The 19,687-nt window shown below is 38.9% G+C and overlaps 2 protein-coding genes across 4 annotated transcripts in view; one reads left to right on the top strand and one right to left on the bottom strand.

Annotated features, from left to right (window-relative positions):
- Positions 1-7,219: 7,219 nt before the first annotated feature.
- Positions 7,220-19,177, bottom strand: VDAC3 (voltage dependent anion channel 3). Of its 2 annotated transcripts, XM_011372810.2 has the most exons (9): positions 18,968-19,177; positions 16,610-16,678; positions 15,895-15,944; positions 13,086-13,238; positions 12,215-12,267; positions 10,473-10,700; positions 9,068-9,218; positions 8,171-8,228; positions 7,220-7,724 (listed from the first exon to the last, which is right to left on the bottom strand). In XM_011372810.2, exons 2-9 carry the CDS (start codon positions 16,674-16,676, stop codon positions 7,633-7,635), a joined length of 852 nt encoding a protein of 283 aa, XP_011371112.1. In that variant the 5' UTR covers positions 16,677-16,678; positions 18,968-19,177; the 3' UTR covers positions 7,220-7,632. The 2 variants fall into 2 exon arrangements, with proteins under 2 accessions (XP_011371112.1, XP_023375552.1); XM_023519784.1 differs by lacking the exon at positions 15,895-15,944.
- A 194-nt stretch (positions 19,178-19,371) lies between these two features.
- The window catches only part of DKK4 (dickkopf WNT signaling pathway inhibitor 4), a 14,577-nt gene continuing 14,261 nt past the window's right edge, over positions 19,372-19,687 (top strand). For both annotated transcript variants that reach the window (XM_011372797.2, XM_023519790.1), the window contains exon 1: positions 19,372-19,551. The gene's annotated coding sequence lies outside the window, so the exon portion shown is untranslated. The remainder of the gene's footprint in view (positions 19,552-19,687) is intronic.

Here is a 19,687-nt window from a genome sequence, read left to right as displayed (position 1 = left end):
GAGCTTTCAAATGACTAAGAACCCAGCATGGCACCAGCAATGTGCAGAGGGCAGCCTTGCCCACTGCACCCCTCCCTAGCCTCTCAGTTATTCTATAGAGATGGCTTCTGCCTTCCGATCCTCATAAGGGCGGGTAGGTGAACTCAGGCAGAGGATGGGTCCCCTCAGACGGGGAAGGGATGCTGGTAAAGGGCTTCCCTGTCCAAGCCACCTGAGTGAGACTCTTTCCTCTTGAGTGAATCGGCCTCTTCCTCTAAAAATGCAAATATTCCTGGATAAGGTTAACTCCTGCATCTCTGGCATCTGTCTGGGGCCCAGACGAGCACCCTGGAGACTGCTGCCTGCCCCATGTCTGGGCTCTGATCGCAGTGGCAAAGTCTGCATGGAGTGGAGCACAGGCTGTCAGAAGGTGCGTGAGCTCCAGAGATAATATTCTTTTACTTCCATTTCTACTTTTCCAGAAGGACTGATCTTTGAGCAAATATATAAATATATTTATTCATTTTCGGTAAGGTAATTTTTAAAATCAGTCCTCCCATCAGAATAAGCTGTAGAATTTTTAAAAATTATTTTTGAAATTTTAAGAGTTTATCTGAGCCAAACTGATGACATATGCCAGGGAGCAAGATATCAAATGCTCCCCTGTAGAATAAAAATTAAAAACTGTTCCATCATGTAGAGATCTATGGCATCAATGAGCTTATTCAATTACAGAGGCAGGAAAAAGGATGCTTTAAGAAGATTAAGCGGCTGTTATTGTTGAGTCCTCAGCATGAGGTTGTCTCGACTTACCTGAGAGAGACCAGGGAGCCCACTGCCTTAAAGTGCTCCTGAGGGAGCAATTCCTGGAGTCCCGGGCAACTGGGCTCAGATTTCAGCAACTTTCTTAACCCAATTAGCTCCAATTTCCTTGCATAGGGATAGTGAGACCATCACATGGGGGCTGTAAGGAATTCTGGGGGACAGTGTAGTGAAAGGGACCACTCCAGGCCTGGCCCAGAATAGTGCTCCATAAACAGGTTTTCTTCCCTTGTGGATGAAGGGTTATTCACCTCACTTTTGATGGATGATTCCCCTTGGGAGGACTGCTTAAAGGAGAGCATTAAATTAGATGATGAAGAAAAACAGAATTTGGTGGGCGAAAAAAAGAGGTGGTTGGTAAGACCTGTAGACCTAAAGTCTCATAAAGAAGAAATATAGCCCTGTTCTTGGATTGTCACCCTCAAATATTTTTGTAGCACATCATCCTTTATTACTGAAAAGACAATGAAACAACCCTGAAGCGTATTCTGAGAAAAGGAAAATGTCACCTATACTCCATCATCCCATTATCATCCTTTATGAAACAATGGTCTTTGAAACATCTGGAGCTGGCCAGGCACTGGTGAACTAGGGCACAGAATGAGAAAAAGTTTAGGCTGCCAAATGATGACAGGGCCAGAGTAGGCCCCAGTTCCTGACCTTATCTCAGTCTCTTCCTGTTCAGCAGCTGTCAGACTGTGTCCACAATTGTACAAAGGAGGACTGTGCTGTGGGCCTAGGAGCAGGATTCAGAAAAGGAATATTGAGAGGTGATTAAGAACTTGGGAAGGAAGCCTAGGAATAAAGGGTGAGTTTTATTCTGGTTTTATAAAGGAAACATGATAAATCTAATTTTAAAGTAAGGAATTTCAGACTCAACAAGGGTGGTCAAACTGTTTTCTCCGTCTCCACTGGCTGAGAACAAACCCCTAAACAGAACAAAATGGATTGGGGCCAGAGTAGAATGGAGAATTTCCTTGCCTTTCTCCAAAGCTTGACATTTAGAGCTTAAACCAAACACTGAACGTAGAGATTCCAAATTATGAGTAGGTAGGTGTTGGAGAAGGGAATGAGGAGGTCAAAAAGAAGGAGATAGACTGACCTCAAGAGCAGAAGGCAGGGAACCCACAGCCCGGCTATCATCTTCCCTTGGCAGCAACAACAGCGGCACCCAGTGGGGTCAAGTGTAATTGCAATTATGACCATCTTTCCAGAAACTTAAAATTGGAGCAGTGAAATCACCTCACAGAATGTTAATTATATCGTAATTCAGAGAGTTGCTAGAAATGCCAAAGATTATCTGTGCTTCTCTGATGACCACAGTGAACATTTAAGTGGAGGACAGAAGAAAAAAGAGAAATGAGTACTTGCTGAAGCAGAACCTCAGTCCATATGCAGAAACCCTCACGACTCTGAAGCCCAACAGCAAACTTCCATTGGGTGCTTATCATGTGCCAAGTGCTGGACTGGCCACTGAAGGTAGGAAGACAAAAAGACAGGCCTCTAGGAATTCATAGGCAAGAGGGAGATGAGTAAACTAAATTGCTATAGTGTGATTGCTGCCACCATAAGGATGTTTACACAAAGTAGGAGGAGCCCTGGAGAGGGAGGGGCGATAAGTGGCTTTCCAGGTTATCAGGGAAGCTTTCACAGAAGGGGAGGAAATTTGGCTGAGACTCCAAGTGCGAAGTGGACAGTAAGAGCATTGGTTTAGGTTGGGAAATGGGGAGTCTTAGATGCCTGCGGCATATCCAGGAAGTCGTCTGACAGACAGTTGGCAGTAAAGATCTGCAGGTCGGGAGAGACTTTTTAGATGGAGGTAAGCTTTGGGAGTAATGAGCTTTAGGAGGTAGCTGCACAGGCAGACAACAGTGGTGGTGTTCAAAGACAGGGCGGAATAGGTATATGAGAATCACCAGGAAGACGTGTAGAAGCACATACTCCCCATACCATAAACTCAGGGTTTGGATATATTTCCTAAGTGGACAAGCCAAATCTCTGGGAAGAGGTAGGTGTTGGCTATGGCTTAAAAGTACACACACTATGAACCTGGACCCCATTCTTAAATGTCTCCATGTGATTAGACCACCTTTAGCATCATATTCTGCCTCTACCCTTTTAGTCCTTCCACCAGAAGACAGGAGTGCATCTGATTGGCACATCTGGGAAGAATGAATTGGGAGTGTTGGAGTCAGTTCCTCCCCTTCCTCTTGGGAGGGAGACTGACCTCAGAGCACAAGAATTCCTCTCTCCTCCACACCACCCAAGCTGGGCAGGAGAGGAGGCCTGCCCTGGCCCAACACTGCTATCACTCTCACCTTGAACAAGAGTGTGGAGACTTCAGTGGTACAGATGAAACTTTTGGCCTCTATCCACTGACACCTCCTGACAATGTGTTTAAAATCTAAGTGAGGTAGAATGGTGCTATTATCAACCACCCTTATTCTAAGAATGCCCGAGGCATATCAGAATCTCTAACGACAGGCAGATGTAATTTGAAAAACCTTCTTACATAAATGTATTGCCAGAGTTAGAGAAGGTTGAGAATAGGACCTGAATGTCAACATTTAACTGGAGGACAAAAAAAGAAAAAATGAAAACAAGCTGAGGGAACTAAACAGAGAACATAAAACATGCACAGTCAGAGGCTGTGGTCTTGAAGGATGGTCATGAGCAGAGAACAGGAGTCTTCTTGCATCTGTGTGCTGTGTGGTGGCCCAGAAATGGCTTCAGCTCCTCCTGTCCAAGGTTCTAGAACCTGAGGCTTGGCCAAACTGGCAGCGAGCTTCCAAGGATGGACATTTAGTATCTTAATGAAACTTTGGGACCTTTATTGTCCCCCCAGCCCCTTGAGCAGTAATGACGGATTAGCAATATATCATGACGTCTTCCTGGTCTCTTACATTCATATTTAAAATATAACGCGTGAACTTTAATCTTATTACAAAATTTAATAAAAACCTCATACTTCTTAGTTTCTGATCACAAGCGACACCAGTACTTTGATCCATCTATTTGAGTAACTTTTCTAAGGGTGGCTAGTAGAAACCAGTGATGTTTCTTGCCTTGGCCAATGCCTGAGGACTCACTGCTCTCTTGGACTAGTGGGCACGTCATCTGCGGAGCCACAAACACACTCACCACCAATTAGACGCGCTGCCTGCTGTGCTGCTACAAGAGGCACACTGCCTTTTTCAAACAGTAATATTAATGTTTTCCCTAATGACAGAAATATTCGCTTTAGGAAACAGAAAAATACGGTAAAGTATAAAATAAAATTATGACTCCACCTTCCTGAGATAATATTATTAACACTTTGGAGCATTTTCTCCAGTATTTGCATGTATTTAAAAAAAAAATAAAATCGAGATTAGTTTTTTGCTTTGCTTTTTCTACATTAACATTGTGAACAATCCTTGGGTTACTGCTCTTCAAAAACATGATTTTTAATGGTCAAATATTTCACTTAATGACTATACATACCATCATTATATTTCCCTATTTTTGCACATTTGGATGGCTATCAGTTTTTCTCTTTTAAGAAACCTGGTACATAAATCTCAGTGCATCTGATTTCTTTAGGGCAAATCCCCAGGAGTGCAGTCACTGAATCACCGCATTCACTGACATTACACATATACTAAAATGTTAGTTCTCTGCTCCCAGGTTCAAAGCTCGCAGGCCGTAGTGAATGCCATATAGGTTATCTTGAGAGTAAGGCTCAAAGGGCAAGATTGAGGATCCGAGCAGTGTCCCAAATGAATCAATTTTAAAAATTAAATAAAATCAAATGAGTGGCCATAGGTGTTATAAAACTAAATTGCGAAGAAATGGGAAGGGGAATAGGGAAGGAAAAAGATGGAGTGGGAGGGGAAGAGGTGCTTGCGTGCTTTTTATGGGGGAGAAGGGAGCTATTGAGAATTTCCATTATGAGAAACCACAAGGAACTGCTCCATCCTGGGATACTTTTCATGGCTTTCTTTCCTGGACGGCTAGATAGCAAGATGCTCAGTTATGGTTGTGAGCGTTAGATCATGTAAGATGACCAACAGAGTATCTGGTGCATAAGCTCAAGAAACGTGCTTTCCTTTCTGTTACAACTTAATGACTCCCACAAGGATGAGGGTACTTAGAGGACACAGCCTAGCCAGCCAGGATTCAATAAAACTACTGCATAAAGGCTCAATTCAAACTACCTATGTTCATATGTGGATTACTGTATCAACACACAAAATTTGGCTCTGCAATAAATAATTTAAAAGGGATAATAGCACAAGACAGGAAAAGACCACAAACCTATAGAAATCTCCTTCCCATTTAATTCAGGCATAAATACAACTAACTTCATCAGATAACCAGCATGTTAATTAGAGGTACATCTCCTCAGAGCTTCCTTATGCTCCCTCCGCCCCCATCATTTTTAGCCCCTAGCCTTAACACCATTAGACTAAAGAGAAACACCTCACAACAACATTCCTCTAACACACAGCAGTTGGGCTTATTCCTCTGCTCCAGATGGTACAGATATCCTAAAGATATCCCCACGTGCAGCACTGGTCAGCCCACTCCAGCATCCCATCCACTCATGCTATATATAAAGTTCTTCAAGTAAAGATAGAGAGTTACCTAGATGCAAGTGTCAACAGGACAGAATGAATTTGTTGCTTGCCCTCCTCGCTCCTTTTTCCTTTCCTGTTATGTTTTATCTCCTGTAATGGTGGTTCAACCCACAAAAGGCAATGGGAAAATAAAATTATATCATGTGGTTGGTATCACAGATATTTTCTGACAGAAGTGGTTGGAATTTGGGTTCTAGTAATAATTTTTCATGGTGGTTGGGGGACATCCTTGCGGCACTGCAATTTTTCAAAAACTAACCGTGTCTACATGTTTTTAAGATGACTCATTTGAAAACCGAACAAGGAATTTGAACAAGCAAATCAGAGAATTATAAATTATAAGTAAACATAAGAAAATAGCTCCATCTTCCTGGCAATGAGGGAAATTCAAATTTAAACATGATACCATTTTTTTTTTTAACCTCTAAAACTGGTAAATATTTTAAAGTTTGATAACATTCAGTGTTACTGGGAAAGTTGGGGAAATAGGCACTCTTAACCAGCATTGGTAGAAATACAAACTGGTAGAAAATTTCTAAAAGGCAGTTCTGAAAGGCAATTTTGTACTATGTATCAAATGTAGATGCCCTGTGACTCAGCAGTCTCTCCTCTAGAAACCTATCCTGTAGAACTGCACTAATACAACAGCCACTAGCCACATGTGGCTATTTAAATTAATTAAAATGAAATAGAATTAAAAACTGAGTTCTTCATAGACCTAGTTACATTTCAAATGCTCAACAGCCACATGAGGCTAAGTGACTACATGGGACAGCGCAGACAAATCATGTTCATCATCACAAAGTTCTACTAGGCAGTGCTGCTACAGAAATATTCACAGAAGCGGACAAAAATAAATGCACAAAGATATTCAATGCAGCACTGTTTGCAAAGTAAAAAAATGAATATGGCAAAACAGAATAGTTAAATAATGTCACATTTATACTAAAGCATAAAATAAAAAATATGAGGCAGTTCTATATGAACAAACAGAAAAAAGACTCTTAAATTTAAAAGTATACTGCAAAACAAGATACACATTTTAACATTATATATAAAAATATATATTCATGCAATCTCTAAAGACACTGAAAAAAATATCTGCAAAGAATTATATCAAACTGTTAGTAGTAGAAGAAATAAGGTTTGGAGAAAGAAATGTCAATTTTCACTTTTATTTACGTCTAAACTGACTGAATTTGTTGCAACCAGCATATAGTCTATATTTAAAACATTTTTTTCCAAAGAGTTCTACTTTTAGGAAGAAAGGTGATTTCCCAGTAAGTCATGAAGATATCACAGTCTACTCATTTTTTTTTTTTTCTAAACTGGCATTTTCATCCTTTGGTTATTTTTCTAGACTCAGTAATCAAAAACCTTTTCCTGAGGCCTGAGGAGCCACAGATGTGCCATCCTCCAGCTCTGCCCCCTTCCTTCCGAAACCTCTCTTCCCTACAGTATTTCCCCCAATTATACTCTTTCCTTTGCCCGTCTTTTGCCCACTCACACCCTCACTCTTTCTCAGCAGCTTTACAAAAGTACTCTATCACACTGCAACAGGAAGCAGGTACCACGAGAGAGGTGCTTCTGCTCAGCAGAACAAAACTCAGTTTTACTCCTCGGCCCAACTGCAGAGCAGCAATAAGAGTGAGGTAAACTAAAGTGCAAAGGACAGGCAAGAGACAGCATAGATGTTTCAGACATACCACTTTAGGCATATACTCTCACCTATGAGAGTACTTTTCAAAGCAAATCACACCAAATATAAGAAAACCACTACTAGCAAGTAAGATGAGCAATTATGTTCAAATGTGATGGGTTTATTTTATTATACCCTGATGCAAAACCAAAGATTCCACTACAGCACACAGACCAATATATTAAACGGGACATGCAGGACGTGATGTACAAACTGGAGGATCGAGTCATTTCCTTTAACATGACACTACATTGTCGCTGAGGAACACATTTAAAATAATACTGCGGAACTGAAATGTGGCACAAACATAACAACTTCCAGGCATGCCTTTAAGGACCTCCCTTAGGGTGGACTTGCGATCTCTAGACTTCAGCGTGGGGAGGATTACAATTCTTTGGAAGAATAAAAAGTTCACACTTTTGAAATTTCAGAGAAGAATTTTAAGGCCAAAACATAGTGGATTCATTTCTCTTCACCTCCAGGAACAAATTTGATGCTTTATTCAAAACCACATTAAGCTTCTAGTTCGAATCCCAACCCAACCTTGTGACCTCCTGCATTGAAGTTCTTTCCATCGACTAAAGCTGACAGGGTCAGTTTGACTCCTAGAAGAAGAAAATATCACAATCACTTGTGACAAGTGTTACAATCAGACCTGCATTTTCTAGAAACAATGGATGGAATCAATGGCATGGATTACAGATGAGTGTAAGACTTACAAGCATACAACTATTACTAGCTTGACAGAGAGTTAACTATAATCATCCAATCTGTGATGAGTAAAGCATAATCATGGCAAACTTTACTTGGAGTTCAGGATTAAGAATAATGAGTGATCAACCAAATTCACAAGCCAGAGTGACCAAGCTATAGTTAGAAATACATATTTTTAAGCAAAAGTACTTGATGTGTTTTACTTTGTATGAAGAAATGAATGTTACAAAATGGTGTGAAGTAACCTACACTGATTACAGGTTGTTTCGTAGGTTATTTTCATTATTCCTCTATTACCTTCCAGCCCAATCTCTTTCTTATTAATTCCTTTACTTACCTGGTCGAAGGGTCTGAGTATAACCAAGTCCAATCAGGCTGGCATTATTTACTTTGGCCTAAGATTATGAGAGGAAATAGAAACAGTAAGAAAACAATCAATTTCATAATATGTAAGTCCAGTACAAGCACCACTTCATGCATCAGATTTCCAAAGCTAAGGCACCTTAGGGCCAATCTAGAATGACTGAAACTGAAAATTTAATTAATAAAAAGACAAATCTTTTAAGAAGTTAAGAGGACTCATAGGGACAGTAGGGACCTTGAGAATGCATGCTTAAAGGCCACAAGCGAATATTTTTAAAACACTGTGTAGTTGAATACTCATGTGTACTGAATTCTTTAAGATACCAGTTTACAATCTCTTACAGTGGTTAGAGCATGAACTCTGATGCGAGACAGATCTGGGTTCAAATCTTGGCACAGCCACTTTGTGTGACCTTGTGCAAGTTACCTGACCTCTCTAAGCCTCGGTTCCCTCATCTGTAAAACGAGGATGAGGATACTACTCACCACCTATAGTAGTTGTGAGGATTAAATGAGAAAATACACGTAAAGCCCTTAGCACAGTACCTGAAATTTAAGAGCTCAATTAGTGTTATTGTTAATAAGAATTACTAATACCAACAGGAAGAGTAATCAAATCCCATGAATTTATAGGTAAGAAAATTTTGAGGCCAAAGAGAGAAAATGACTTGAGAAGGTCAGACAACAGCCAAATACAGGAGGAATTAGGACTAGAACCCACATTTACTGATTTCAGGTGTAATACTCTTTTCACTACACAATGACTAGCTCATTATAGTTAATGAAGAACATGCAAACTACAACCATACCACAACATTAACAACTTAGATGAAACTCTAAGCGTAGACACAATCTGGCTGCACATTCTTACAGATAAAGAAGTTCTACAATCCAGCTTGTATTTAGCAGCGATGCCGAAACGGGTGTTGTTACTGCCAGCTGTCCAAGCGAGGTTTATTGACGTTTCAATCTTCTCATTAACCTTCTGGTAGATAGACCCTCCAAATTCAGTGCCATCATTCCTGTTTTCACCGTAAAAGAAAAAGTCATAAATATCTAGTTTTTACCACTGTTATGATATGGAAACAAATTCTAAAATTATCTAAATAAGGATCTCATTTTGCAACTACAGATTTCAGCAAACTTCTAGCATAAATTACCAAACAAGGAACTAAATCCAGTTATATAATTTGACCACCTAATTAAAATGTAGTTAACACTTGATTTATTTACTTGGTTCCTCCACATGATATAAATTTCTTAGACACAAATTATGCACAAAGGCTGACACCTAGATAAATATGACCTACAGGTCTCTTTGAGATGTTCACACAATTTAGAAACTTAAAAGCTGAGTTCAATAAAGATTCCACAAAATGTATAAGTAGGGGAATAAAGCCAATTCTGTTTTCATCTAAAACAAGAGTCCTAGACTTAGAAAGCACCCTCCCTACAACACCTAGGGTGCACTGCTCCAGAGGAGTTCCTAAATTATTGCTTCAAAGCATCCCAGCAGTCAGTCCCTGAGTTTTCATGGTTTTTCTAATAGTACTGTTTCCCCCATTTTAATGCCACTGTCTATACCACTGCTTGACTTTTAGTCATCATAAGTGGATTTGAATGTCTGGCAAAGAGTAATCTGCATCACTTCAAAATCACATAGCTCACCCTTTGCTTTCTCTTCCTGGTATAGTAGCAGTACCCAGTAGCCCAAGATATAAAATACAATTTAAAGTTCAAATTCATTTCACCAACAGGGTACAGTCTACAGAACTAAATCCAGAATTGTTTTAAGAATCTGTGAATGCAGTAGGGGTGGCTGGGTTCTTTCTAGGGGTATCTGAAAACCTCCAAAGAATTACTGGGGATGCTCCAGGGTGCTGAGATCAATTAGGTGATTGTCTTTCATGATCTAAACAGACCTGCTTCCAGATACTGCCAAGTTGAACAGGGCACCAGAGGAAGCAGAAATATCTCCAAAGGATCCCTTATATCAAGAGGTGACGCATGCCCTTGGGCTCTATCCCAGTGCTCCTTGTACAGATTCTAGAGCTTTATCAAGTTTGGGGTACAAACTGAGGCCGGTAACTATCAGTAGCATAGCAGAATGTACCAAGTGCATGGATCTCTGGCAATATTTTGCTGACTATGAAAACAGTACAGCAAGGTATTAAATGCAAGTACCATCACTTCTAATCTTCTCAAAATGCTAATGGCTATCAACTTTTTGGGTGACTGCACTGGCAGTAAAGGAGGAATGAATTATAAACACTCACACGTGAGTGTGCAGCTGGAAATCTGCAGCCTTATAACCCAGGGCGAAATTATTCTGTGACAGTTTAGATTTGGCTGTGTCAAAACTCATCTGATAGCCAGCAAGCCAACCTTCAAGGGCTAACACAGCCCAGCCATAGATGGTTGGTCCAGAAAAATCTATATCAACATTACTGCCAAGACTGAAACAATCCCGTTTATAGGAGGCCTTCAATTTCCCACTCTTCTTCCTGTGAAAAACAAACAAAAACAATACAATGAAAACGACATGAGTTTCTATTACTGTCCAGGAATCTTAGAGTATTATCCTCTCTCTCCCTCAATATAAATATCATTTTGGTAGATGGCATACATGTAGTAAAAATGTTTCCAATGACTTAGCTCTAAAAATATAATTTTGTTAAAATTAAAAAAATATATAGTATGTTTACCTATTCCTCATTACAGATTCAAAAGATAGGGTATTTCATGATTAACTTCTTGAAGGCATGAACAAAAGTGTAAAAAAGAAAGTATTTCAGTACGAAATTAATAATATGAATACTTATGTATAAAGACTTATGAGAAGCCAAAATTCTTTAAATGATTCCAAATGCCCAAATGCTACAAAAAGTAACACACAGAAGTTAATACCAAACACTATGAATTTCTAAATTAACCTATCATGGAGAGAAGTGTACTTTCTTTTTTTCTCCCCTCTTTAATGACCACGCCCCCACCACTTCACCCCTGACCTATGGATGTTACTGTTTCCCCTTAAGAACTGGATCTCCGAAGTCGGGGTGTCTCCTCCCACACGATCACGGCGTGTACCCAGGGCCTGGCGTACCTAAGGGGCCTGTTGCATCCGGGGCCTGGCGAACCCAGAGTATGGTCCGTGGCTTTACCTGGGGCGCAAACCCAGGACCTCTGCGTATAAAGCAGATGTGCTAACCACTATACTATGGAGCCACCCCCATGTACTTTTTTTTTTTTAACGGGTACAGCCCTTGAGTAAGCATATTTATTTTCCTTAGGGTCATTGTTTTCTCCATGGACAATGACAGACGGATGGAAGAGAATGTGCATTTTTTCAGAATAAATTTAAAAGTAGTTCTTAATAATCCCTGTTCTATTCCAACAAGGCCTCTTATGAGAATATGTGTCCTGAAAATTACTAAAGTGCATGGCAAAAAGGCCACACCTATTGTTATAGCTGAGAAGAAGTGCCACTTTGTCTTTACTATCTTTGTCCTTCTGAGAGTCCTGGCTCATGATAGGCAGATAGGAAACAACACAATCCCCATTTTTTAGGTTAAGATATTGAAGCAGAGAAATGGGGAATTTATAAAGGCTAAGAAAGCAAGTCAATAGCATACTACTCATTATTGTTCTATAGTCAGGAAATTATAGTTTTCTTAAGAAATTAACTTCTCAGCAAAATACCACATCCATGAATCTTTAGAATAGCTTAAGAAATACCTAATCACAAACTCTTTTAGTGCCTAAACTTTTTCTACTATGTGTCTCTGTGGACTAGATTTATATTTTTGTTCATCTGTTCAATCTACAAATCGGAATTTTACCCTGCCTCCAGGGAGTCTGTCTTCCTTTCTCTGTGCTCCATATACAAGAGCTCTAGAATTCCTAACAGCAACCTCCTAAGATCTTCCTCCAGCCAAACTTTTCATTCCAACTCCCTACTCTACACCTCTGCCCTTACAGGCTACAAAAACATTTCAGAAAATGGGGTTTGGATAATTACCCTGTGTTCGGTACAAAGATGGTATCAAGAGTCAGTTTCAACCCTTCAGCCAACTGAAATAGAAAGATTTAAAATTAGTAATTAGTAACTTTCGATTCTTATTTTGACTCAAGAAACCAATTCTAAACTTTCTTCTGACTTCCTCTCTAAGAAAAGGGCATCATTAAAGAAAGCCAAATATTAAATTATTTAATAAATTATCTCTTAAACCTCCCCAGTCCCTTTCTGACTCCTCTCCCCTCACTCCAGGCTTCATCATGATTATCTCGCCAAAAAAACAGGTTAAAATACAAAGGTCAAATCCTCTTCCAGCCAATAATGCAAATCACAGTACAAAAACAACAAAATCCCAATACAACAAAATAATCTTGATAATCTCTTGAAATTATTATAAGACAACCTGATATTTAACAAGCCAACTTAAGTAATTATTCAGCTATACAGATTACCTACATACAGCAATGTGCATATGGACATACCTCAAAAAATAATGCCCTATACATAGCAGGTGTTGACAACAGATTTTCTCTTTGAAAACATTATAGAATTTTAGAAACATTTTTCTGTGGAGCCAATTTTGAGATGACTACAAAAAATTAGATCTTTACAAATAGTTCAGTCTACCCAAGAGAGGCTCAGCTGTATAATAGAATAAGTAGAACAGTTCAGAACAAAGATGTAAAGTGATAATTATGTACTGACAAACCAAGCTTTACTTTCTAGAAACATAAAACATAACAAAGAAGGCCAAATGCAGAGGAAAATATGGCTACTGGATAGGTTGTAAGACCTCGTTCAGATTGTTTGTTCATGATTTTATCTGCAAGTTAAATTTAATAACCTACAAATAACTTGTACTGCTTTCTCTTACCTTATTCTCCCAAGAGATTTCTGTTCCAAGAGTATTGTCTGTGTTCCATTTTTGGGTGAAGGTAAGTCCATAGTTACAGACCTTATATTTGGTCTCTAGGTTGCCTGACGCTTTCCCTGTATCAGTGTACGCATGACCAGAAGTAGAAAATTCCTGATAAGCAATAAAAGATAATTACTTTAAAAGGAGCTCATCAAACAGAAAACATTCATTTAAGAAAGCAGTGTTCAATGCATCAGACACCAATACAATTAGCTTTTTACCACAGCCCTACTCTACAGAAACGTATTTCTTGCTTTCCTTCTTTCTTTCTAATCTCTAAATAGTCTAATCAGTTTTAGATCTACCCACTATTTCATCTCTTGATATTTCTTGTTCCATACACTCTTATACTAAATGGGAATCTTGAATTCTTTCTTAAAAGAGAAATATCTTAACTGAAAATAAATGCCTTTATTAAAAAAAAACAAAAATATAGAATATTAAACATTTTACTTTCACGGCCTGAAAAGATGATCGGTTCTCTATCATCTTGCAAACTATTAGTTAATTTCAAAGTTCTTAAAAATCTCCAAACAGTGGAAGCACTAGCCTCCCCCTCCCCTTTTAATAGGATCAGAACTTTATTGCATTTAAAAAACTTTTTTTACTTTTATTGTGCTAAAATACACTTAATGTAAAACTATTTTAACCACTTTTAAGTATATAGTTCAGTGGCATTAAATACATTCACGCTGTTAATAAAACTATTACTTTTGTCCACAAAACTGTAAAACTTTCAGTATAAATAATTTTAATATTTGAAAGGGTATATACATTTTTACAACCGAATGGAAGGTTATAATTTATCCCTCATTCTCCCTTCTCCCCATCTTCCTTTTAAAGTGCTTTCTATCAAATAGTTACTATGAGTGCCTTAAAATAGATCCTCCTTCCTGGTTAGGTGTCATTTCAGTCATATGACAACGAGCAATTAGAAACAGATCTCCTTCTGGGGGAAGCAAACAGTCAACACCTGTCACTGACAATCTATGAACTGTCAAGAAAAAAGCATTCTGATTGGCCCTGTTTTTAAAGAACATTTCTGAAATGCTGCCAACCCTGGCCAGTTATGTTTCACTGCTTGTAATATGAATCTTCCCTTTATCAAATACCCTCCTCCCTAACTCTGGTTCTACGGGCTGATGAAACAACTGGGAAAACTGTGATCTGTTTATCAACACCACACAGAAAGTTTTCAAAGAGAATATCATGCTTCACATTTAGGGCAAGGCCTTAGTAAAAAATGATAACATGCTAATCATGTTTAACAGTTCACACAGTTATTTAATTTGACCATCACTTTCTTTTAGTAGATCCAACTACCCAGTTTATTTTTTACATTGACGTTTCAAAAATTTGAAGCATAGCAAATACATACCTTAATTTTGGTGCACAAAATTAAGGTGAAAGAGTAGTCTATTTTTCTTCCTTGTTATCACCATCATTTCTTAGCTTAAACTCTGTCAAAAATCTAAAATATCAGAGCTACAAAACTCAAAGAGAAGACTAGGATTTTTTTTCTTTTTGAGTTCCAGGCTCATAATAGTTTCAGTGTTTGTCAAATTTCATAATTAGATCAAACAGTGTAAAATAGATTTCTAACATGCATATAACATCTACAGCTCTACATTAAATGCTGGAAAGCAACAAAACAATCTTAAAAACGTTACTGTTAATTTGATGACACATGACAAAAATATCAATATACATCTAAGATTTGGAACAATGAATGTAATTTACCCTAAATCAGTATTAGAGACCAAAAGCAGCCATAAAAACAAGCACACAAATGTCTGTTTTTCTTACCATCTGAATGAATATTCCCACACCACAGCAGCATGAAAGGGAGATAAAATTTTAGTTGATGGTTTCTGCAACACAAACCTAACTGGAGCAAATTCTGAAACCCTACTAAAAATGAGTACAATTTTTCTATTTTAACAGAATTATAACAATATGTGTATCCTAGTAGGGTTGTTGCATATATATTTATTTACTACCAGAAAACCCAGAGAAATAATGACAGTGACAAACCAGAATTATACAGAATATGAGACAAAGTATCAAATCAGTAAGAATTCCACATGCCTGTTGCTCTTCTAATTAAATCATTATATCTCGGAAAAAAATCTTGCACTCCTTTGAATTGGTAAATGCCAAAAAAAGATGCAGCCAATAATGAGAAATCAGGCAATAAGGTAAATGTAAAGTTAATCTAGTTGCGAGACTTACTGAATAAAAGCTCTGGTTAATGATGCTTTGAAAATATGCCCACATATCCTTTACTGGATTCTTAACTTCCAGTAAAAAAGGCTTTATGAACATCAGTAAAAACTGTAAACTAACTTTCTACATGCATTTTATATCTACATTTGCTTCAACTAATCATAAAGGGGCAGAGACCAAAATTTATTTGTAAAAGGGCACTAAAAGTTGCACGAACCCAACGGAAGTAAAGTTTTTAGCGCCCATATACATATTCGTAAAAGTATAATGATATGGCATGGGTCAAAAAAATATAAATGTAATATATTCTCTATCTTCGAATAAGACTTAGAATAGACTTATTCTGACAAAAAGAAAGGGTCCTTCTAAAAATTCAACCTGATTGTCTATGGGCTTAAGTAGAGGATTCTTACTGAAATCTGAGTAGGGAAGAGAGCACAGTACCAAAAATGTGCTGTTTCACACAACTGAACATTGATTTTTAAACAGGTTCCTTTAAGGTAATTATGCTATATCTATTAAAAATATATTAGGTACTTACCACTCCACTACATGACTTGGTTCTCAGATCTATTTTTACCATGCCAAACCCTGAACACAGACACAAAAACACAGTATGTACAAAATGTGACATTCAAGCCTGTTTTTGCAACTTAGAAATTATAAAAATAGTCCACAGTACCTTCCATATGGAAAATAGTATTCTTGTTGAGAGTTCCACAAAAAACAATTATATAATTTTAAGCCCCTCAAAATAATCAAAATATATTTTAAAAATATAAGTTAAAGAACAAATGAAAAAAATATGTACTATTCTAAGGACCAAAATTATTACACAATGTATGTTTAGGATCAAAGAATATATGTTACTCCAAAGAAGTAAAAAGTTGTGATTTCACTCTCATAAAAACAATGCCATTATCTAGAGAAGGAAAAACCATACCCACTATTTTAAATATCCCCAGGGCTAGCCAGAGGCGGCATAATTATTACAGATTTACATTATTTGGTCTTACAAATAATATTAACTATGCATATGTGTGTGTATATATATGTGTATGTATATGTATACAATTGCTTTTAATGCCAGTGGGACTCTACAGCTAAAGAATGAAGTCCATAACCTGTTAATAGTTATCCCCTTAAATCTTGTGAGGTAGATTAATGTTGACTTAACATTTTACTAGCATAGTATTGAGGGCATTTAACACTAACCCTTCCTTACCCAAACTGGAAATTTATAATAGCATACTTACCATATCCTTTGTTGAAGACATCCTTGGCAGCCTTTCCTAGGTCACAGTAAGTCGGTGTGTTACACATATCTTATAAAGAAAAATGGGGACAATGGAATAAAAATAACCATTTAGTATTTATTCATCCATAGTCCTACTATTTTCTGCTGTGAGAAGAGATATATGGTCTTCCTTCCTTTGCTTCATTAATGCTTATATCCTAATACAAGGGAAGAAGGCATTCTGCTCCTTTAAAAAGAGCTTTCCAGAACACTGGAGAAAAGAGTTTTTTCATGAGATTCACAGAGATCATCTTTCTGATTGCATTTCAAGGAAAATAAATTTCTCACAAGCTAAAAGAGAAATATGTTAATTTGACATTTTACTTAAAAGAAACTTTCACATTAGAAAAACATTTATTGGACTGTTATAAAGCAAATTGGTGTATAAGGCTACAAGGTAAATTTGCAAAGGAACAGTAAAAATAGATGCATTAAAAATCTTCGACGTTAATATTTTGACACTCTGAAATTCAGCTCTTAAAAGTTACCATATTACCAAGTGAAATGTATTCATCCTGAATACGCCTATGCTCTCTCTCAAAGCTCTTCTTAACGTGCTATAATCTTACCCATTAAACAGAAATAGGATAAATTCTACCTGCAGTAACCTGCTTACTAAAAATTGGTGTACACTCTAAAGTTAAAGCCTTCAAAATTCCAAGGTGCCTCAACTTTTCATCTTGCCTATTTAGTATTTACCCAGCCTTTCTACTACCAATTTGACCCTCATGTGGAAATTCTCAGGTCTATCAATAATGTTGAACATACCATTCCCTTGCCCTCTTTGTATAACAGAAAATCTTTTCCTGCAGCAGTCTCAAAAACCATGTGTAACCTATTGTAAAACCACTTCAAGCAGCCCCATTAGCCCAATTACTATCCCAGAAAAATCCAGACCACCACCTAGCCCTTGCAATTACTATGCCTGAACTATCTACACATTCAAAATAATATTTATTTAGTGTAGCTCTTAATCTGGCTTTCTGTTAGGTTTCTGTCCATACTATCATACCTGAACATAACAGACATGTTATGATGCACTTAACTGTGAATTCACTTAAAATTTGCTCCTTAAAGCTAAACCTGTCAAATATGACAGACATTATATATTAAGAGAATGAAGTGTAGAATGAAAATAAATATAAAGAGAAAAGGGTATAGCAAACATGAAAGGGTCAGGATAAATGTACTGACTTATACCATAATAAAACTTTGTTCTAAGCCACAGGGTTTTGGAGTTCATTTCCAAAGCAATTAATTTACAATTCACTTCCCTGTATTCAAATGATCGATTCTATACTTTCTACACATTTCGAATTGTAATCTGATATTACCCTTTACGATCACAACTGATGCTGGTATCTGTTGAAATTTTGCCAGAAGTCTAAAACTTGGGGAGGTAAGTACAGAAAAGCAGGCAGTATATATTCAAATATAAATGCTAAGGCTTTACACTCTGGTTTTTCATCTACTGACAAAAAAGGTACACTTAAATGTTTAGAAACATCTATCTAGGAACGCATTACAGTCTTTGAGCATTTTGCTTTCTTTTTCAAAACCACTGCCACTTTGCAAAATTAATGTAGCTGGTTTAGTTTACTAACTGATCTCAATTCTGCCTAGTTTAAGCTTACTTTTTCAGGCCCACGAGTCTTATGGGAAATGCACGGCTGGTATGATCAAGCAAAAATCGAGAAGACACAGAGACTTCATGTTACTCTAAAGATATCATCATATATTTTTATTAGCTCTACAAAATGCACTTGTTATTTGTAAATATGGACAATGTACCAAGGTTGCATGAGATGCAGACAGAAGTGGGAGGTGAAACTGCTTTACACAATAACTAATTAGTCAGTAAATAACCCGTTTAGTTTCTCCTTTCTCCTTTTTAAGCTGCACAAACAGCATCCTCCCTTTGGCGGTAAGGAGTGGAAGGGCTTCCCTGATGCTCAACAACAATTCCAAGGAGGAAGCTGGGGGGCGGGGAGTGAGTTTGGGGTTCGAGGATCCAACTTCCCTAGAAACCAACCTCCCTTCTGGCCTGACACCTGGAAACAAAGTCTCGTGGGCACACTAGGCGGAGGGAGGGTCGCGGGTCGGAGCTCGGAGCGCCGCCTGTCCCCGCCGGCGCTGCAGCTCCATCACCTGAAGCGGCCAGGGGAGCAAGGTCCCCTCTGCCCTCCGCGGCCCGGCCCGCGCCCCGTTCGGCTGCTCTCCCTCCCGACTCCTCCGTTAGGCCTGCCTCCCATGAGGTTCCTTGCTGAGTGGCGGCCCACCGCCCCCTCATCCGGCCTGTCGCCTCGGCTCGCCTCACCTCCACCCAAAGAGAGCCGGTCTCCGCTCCGCCAGGGCAACGCTGAAGGTCTTCTTCAACCAACGCCGTCCGCGCCTGCGCGGCCTCACTCCCCCCGCGGCGCCTGCGCGCCCCTGCCTCCCCCCGCGCCGCGTTTGCGCCGTGGTGTCACACCGGGGTCGCGCGACGCGGGGTTGCGTGCGGAGAGGAACAGCTGGGGCGTACCAACACCACCAACTGTCTGGCTCTGGATGCGCGCGTGCGCAGCTGGGCCCGGAGCGCAGGTGGCCAGGGCAGGGGTTGACGTGAAGCGGGAGAAGCCTGAGGGATGGCCCCTCTGTCCCAGAAGGGCTTCACTCTCGCGAGAACGCCTGGAGCAACTAGCGACTGTTGCCATGGGAGGGGCCGTGGAGAAGGCGGGCGGAAGGGATGTGTGACTCTTCTGCAGATGGAATCTGTGGCCTGGTGCTGTAGACCCGAGCCGTGTCATTCTCTGGCGAATTTCTTGCAGATGTTTATGAGAAGGTCTCCGACTGACTAAAATTCAAGAATGTGACCCTCAGGTCATCTCATTTTAAAGATGAGAAAGCATGGGTCCCCAGGGGGTAAGTGATGTCACTTATTCCAGATCACGCAGGTAGCGGTAGATTGTCATTCAAAGGGAAAGAGGAGATGGAGGAGGGAAAAGCTCCTCTTTAGAGAAGAATACCAACTAATAAATGTAGAAGAAATTATAGAAAT

This window comes from Pteropus vampyrus, unplaced genomic scaffold (assembly GCF_000151845.1).
Source record: "Pteropus vampyrus isolate Shadow unplaced genomic scaffold, Pvam_2.0 Scaffold8, whole genome shotgun sequence".
In the NCBI taxonomy this organism is placed as follows: domain Eukaryota; kingdom Metazoa; phylum Chordata; class Mammalia; order Chiroptera; family Pteropodidae; genus Pteropus; species Pteropus vampyrus.
This window is presented reverse-complemented; position numbering and strand designations above follow the sequence as displayed.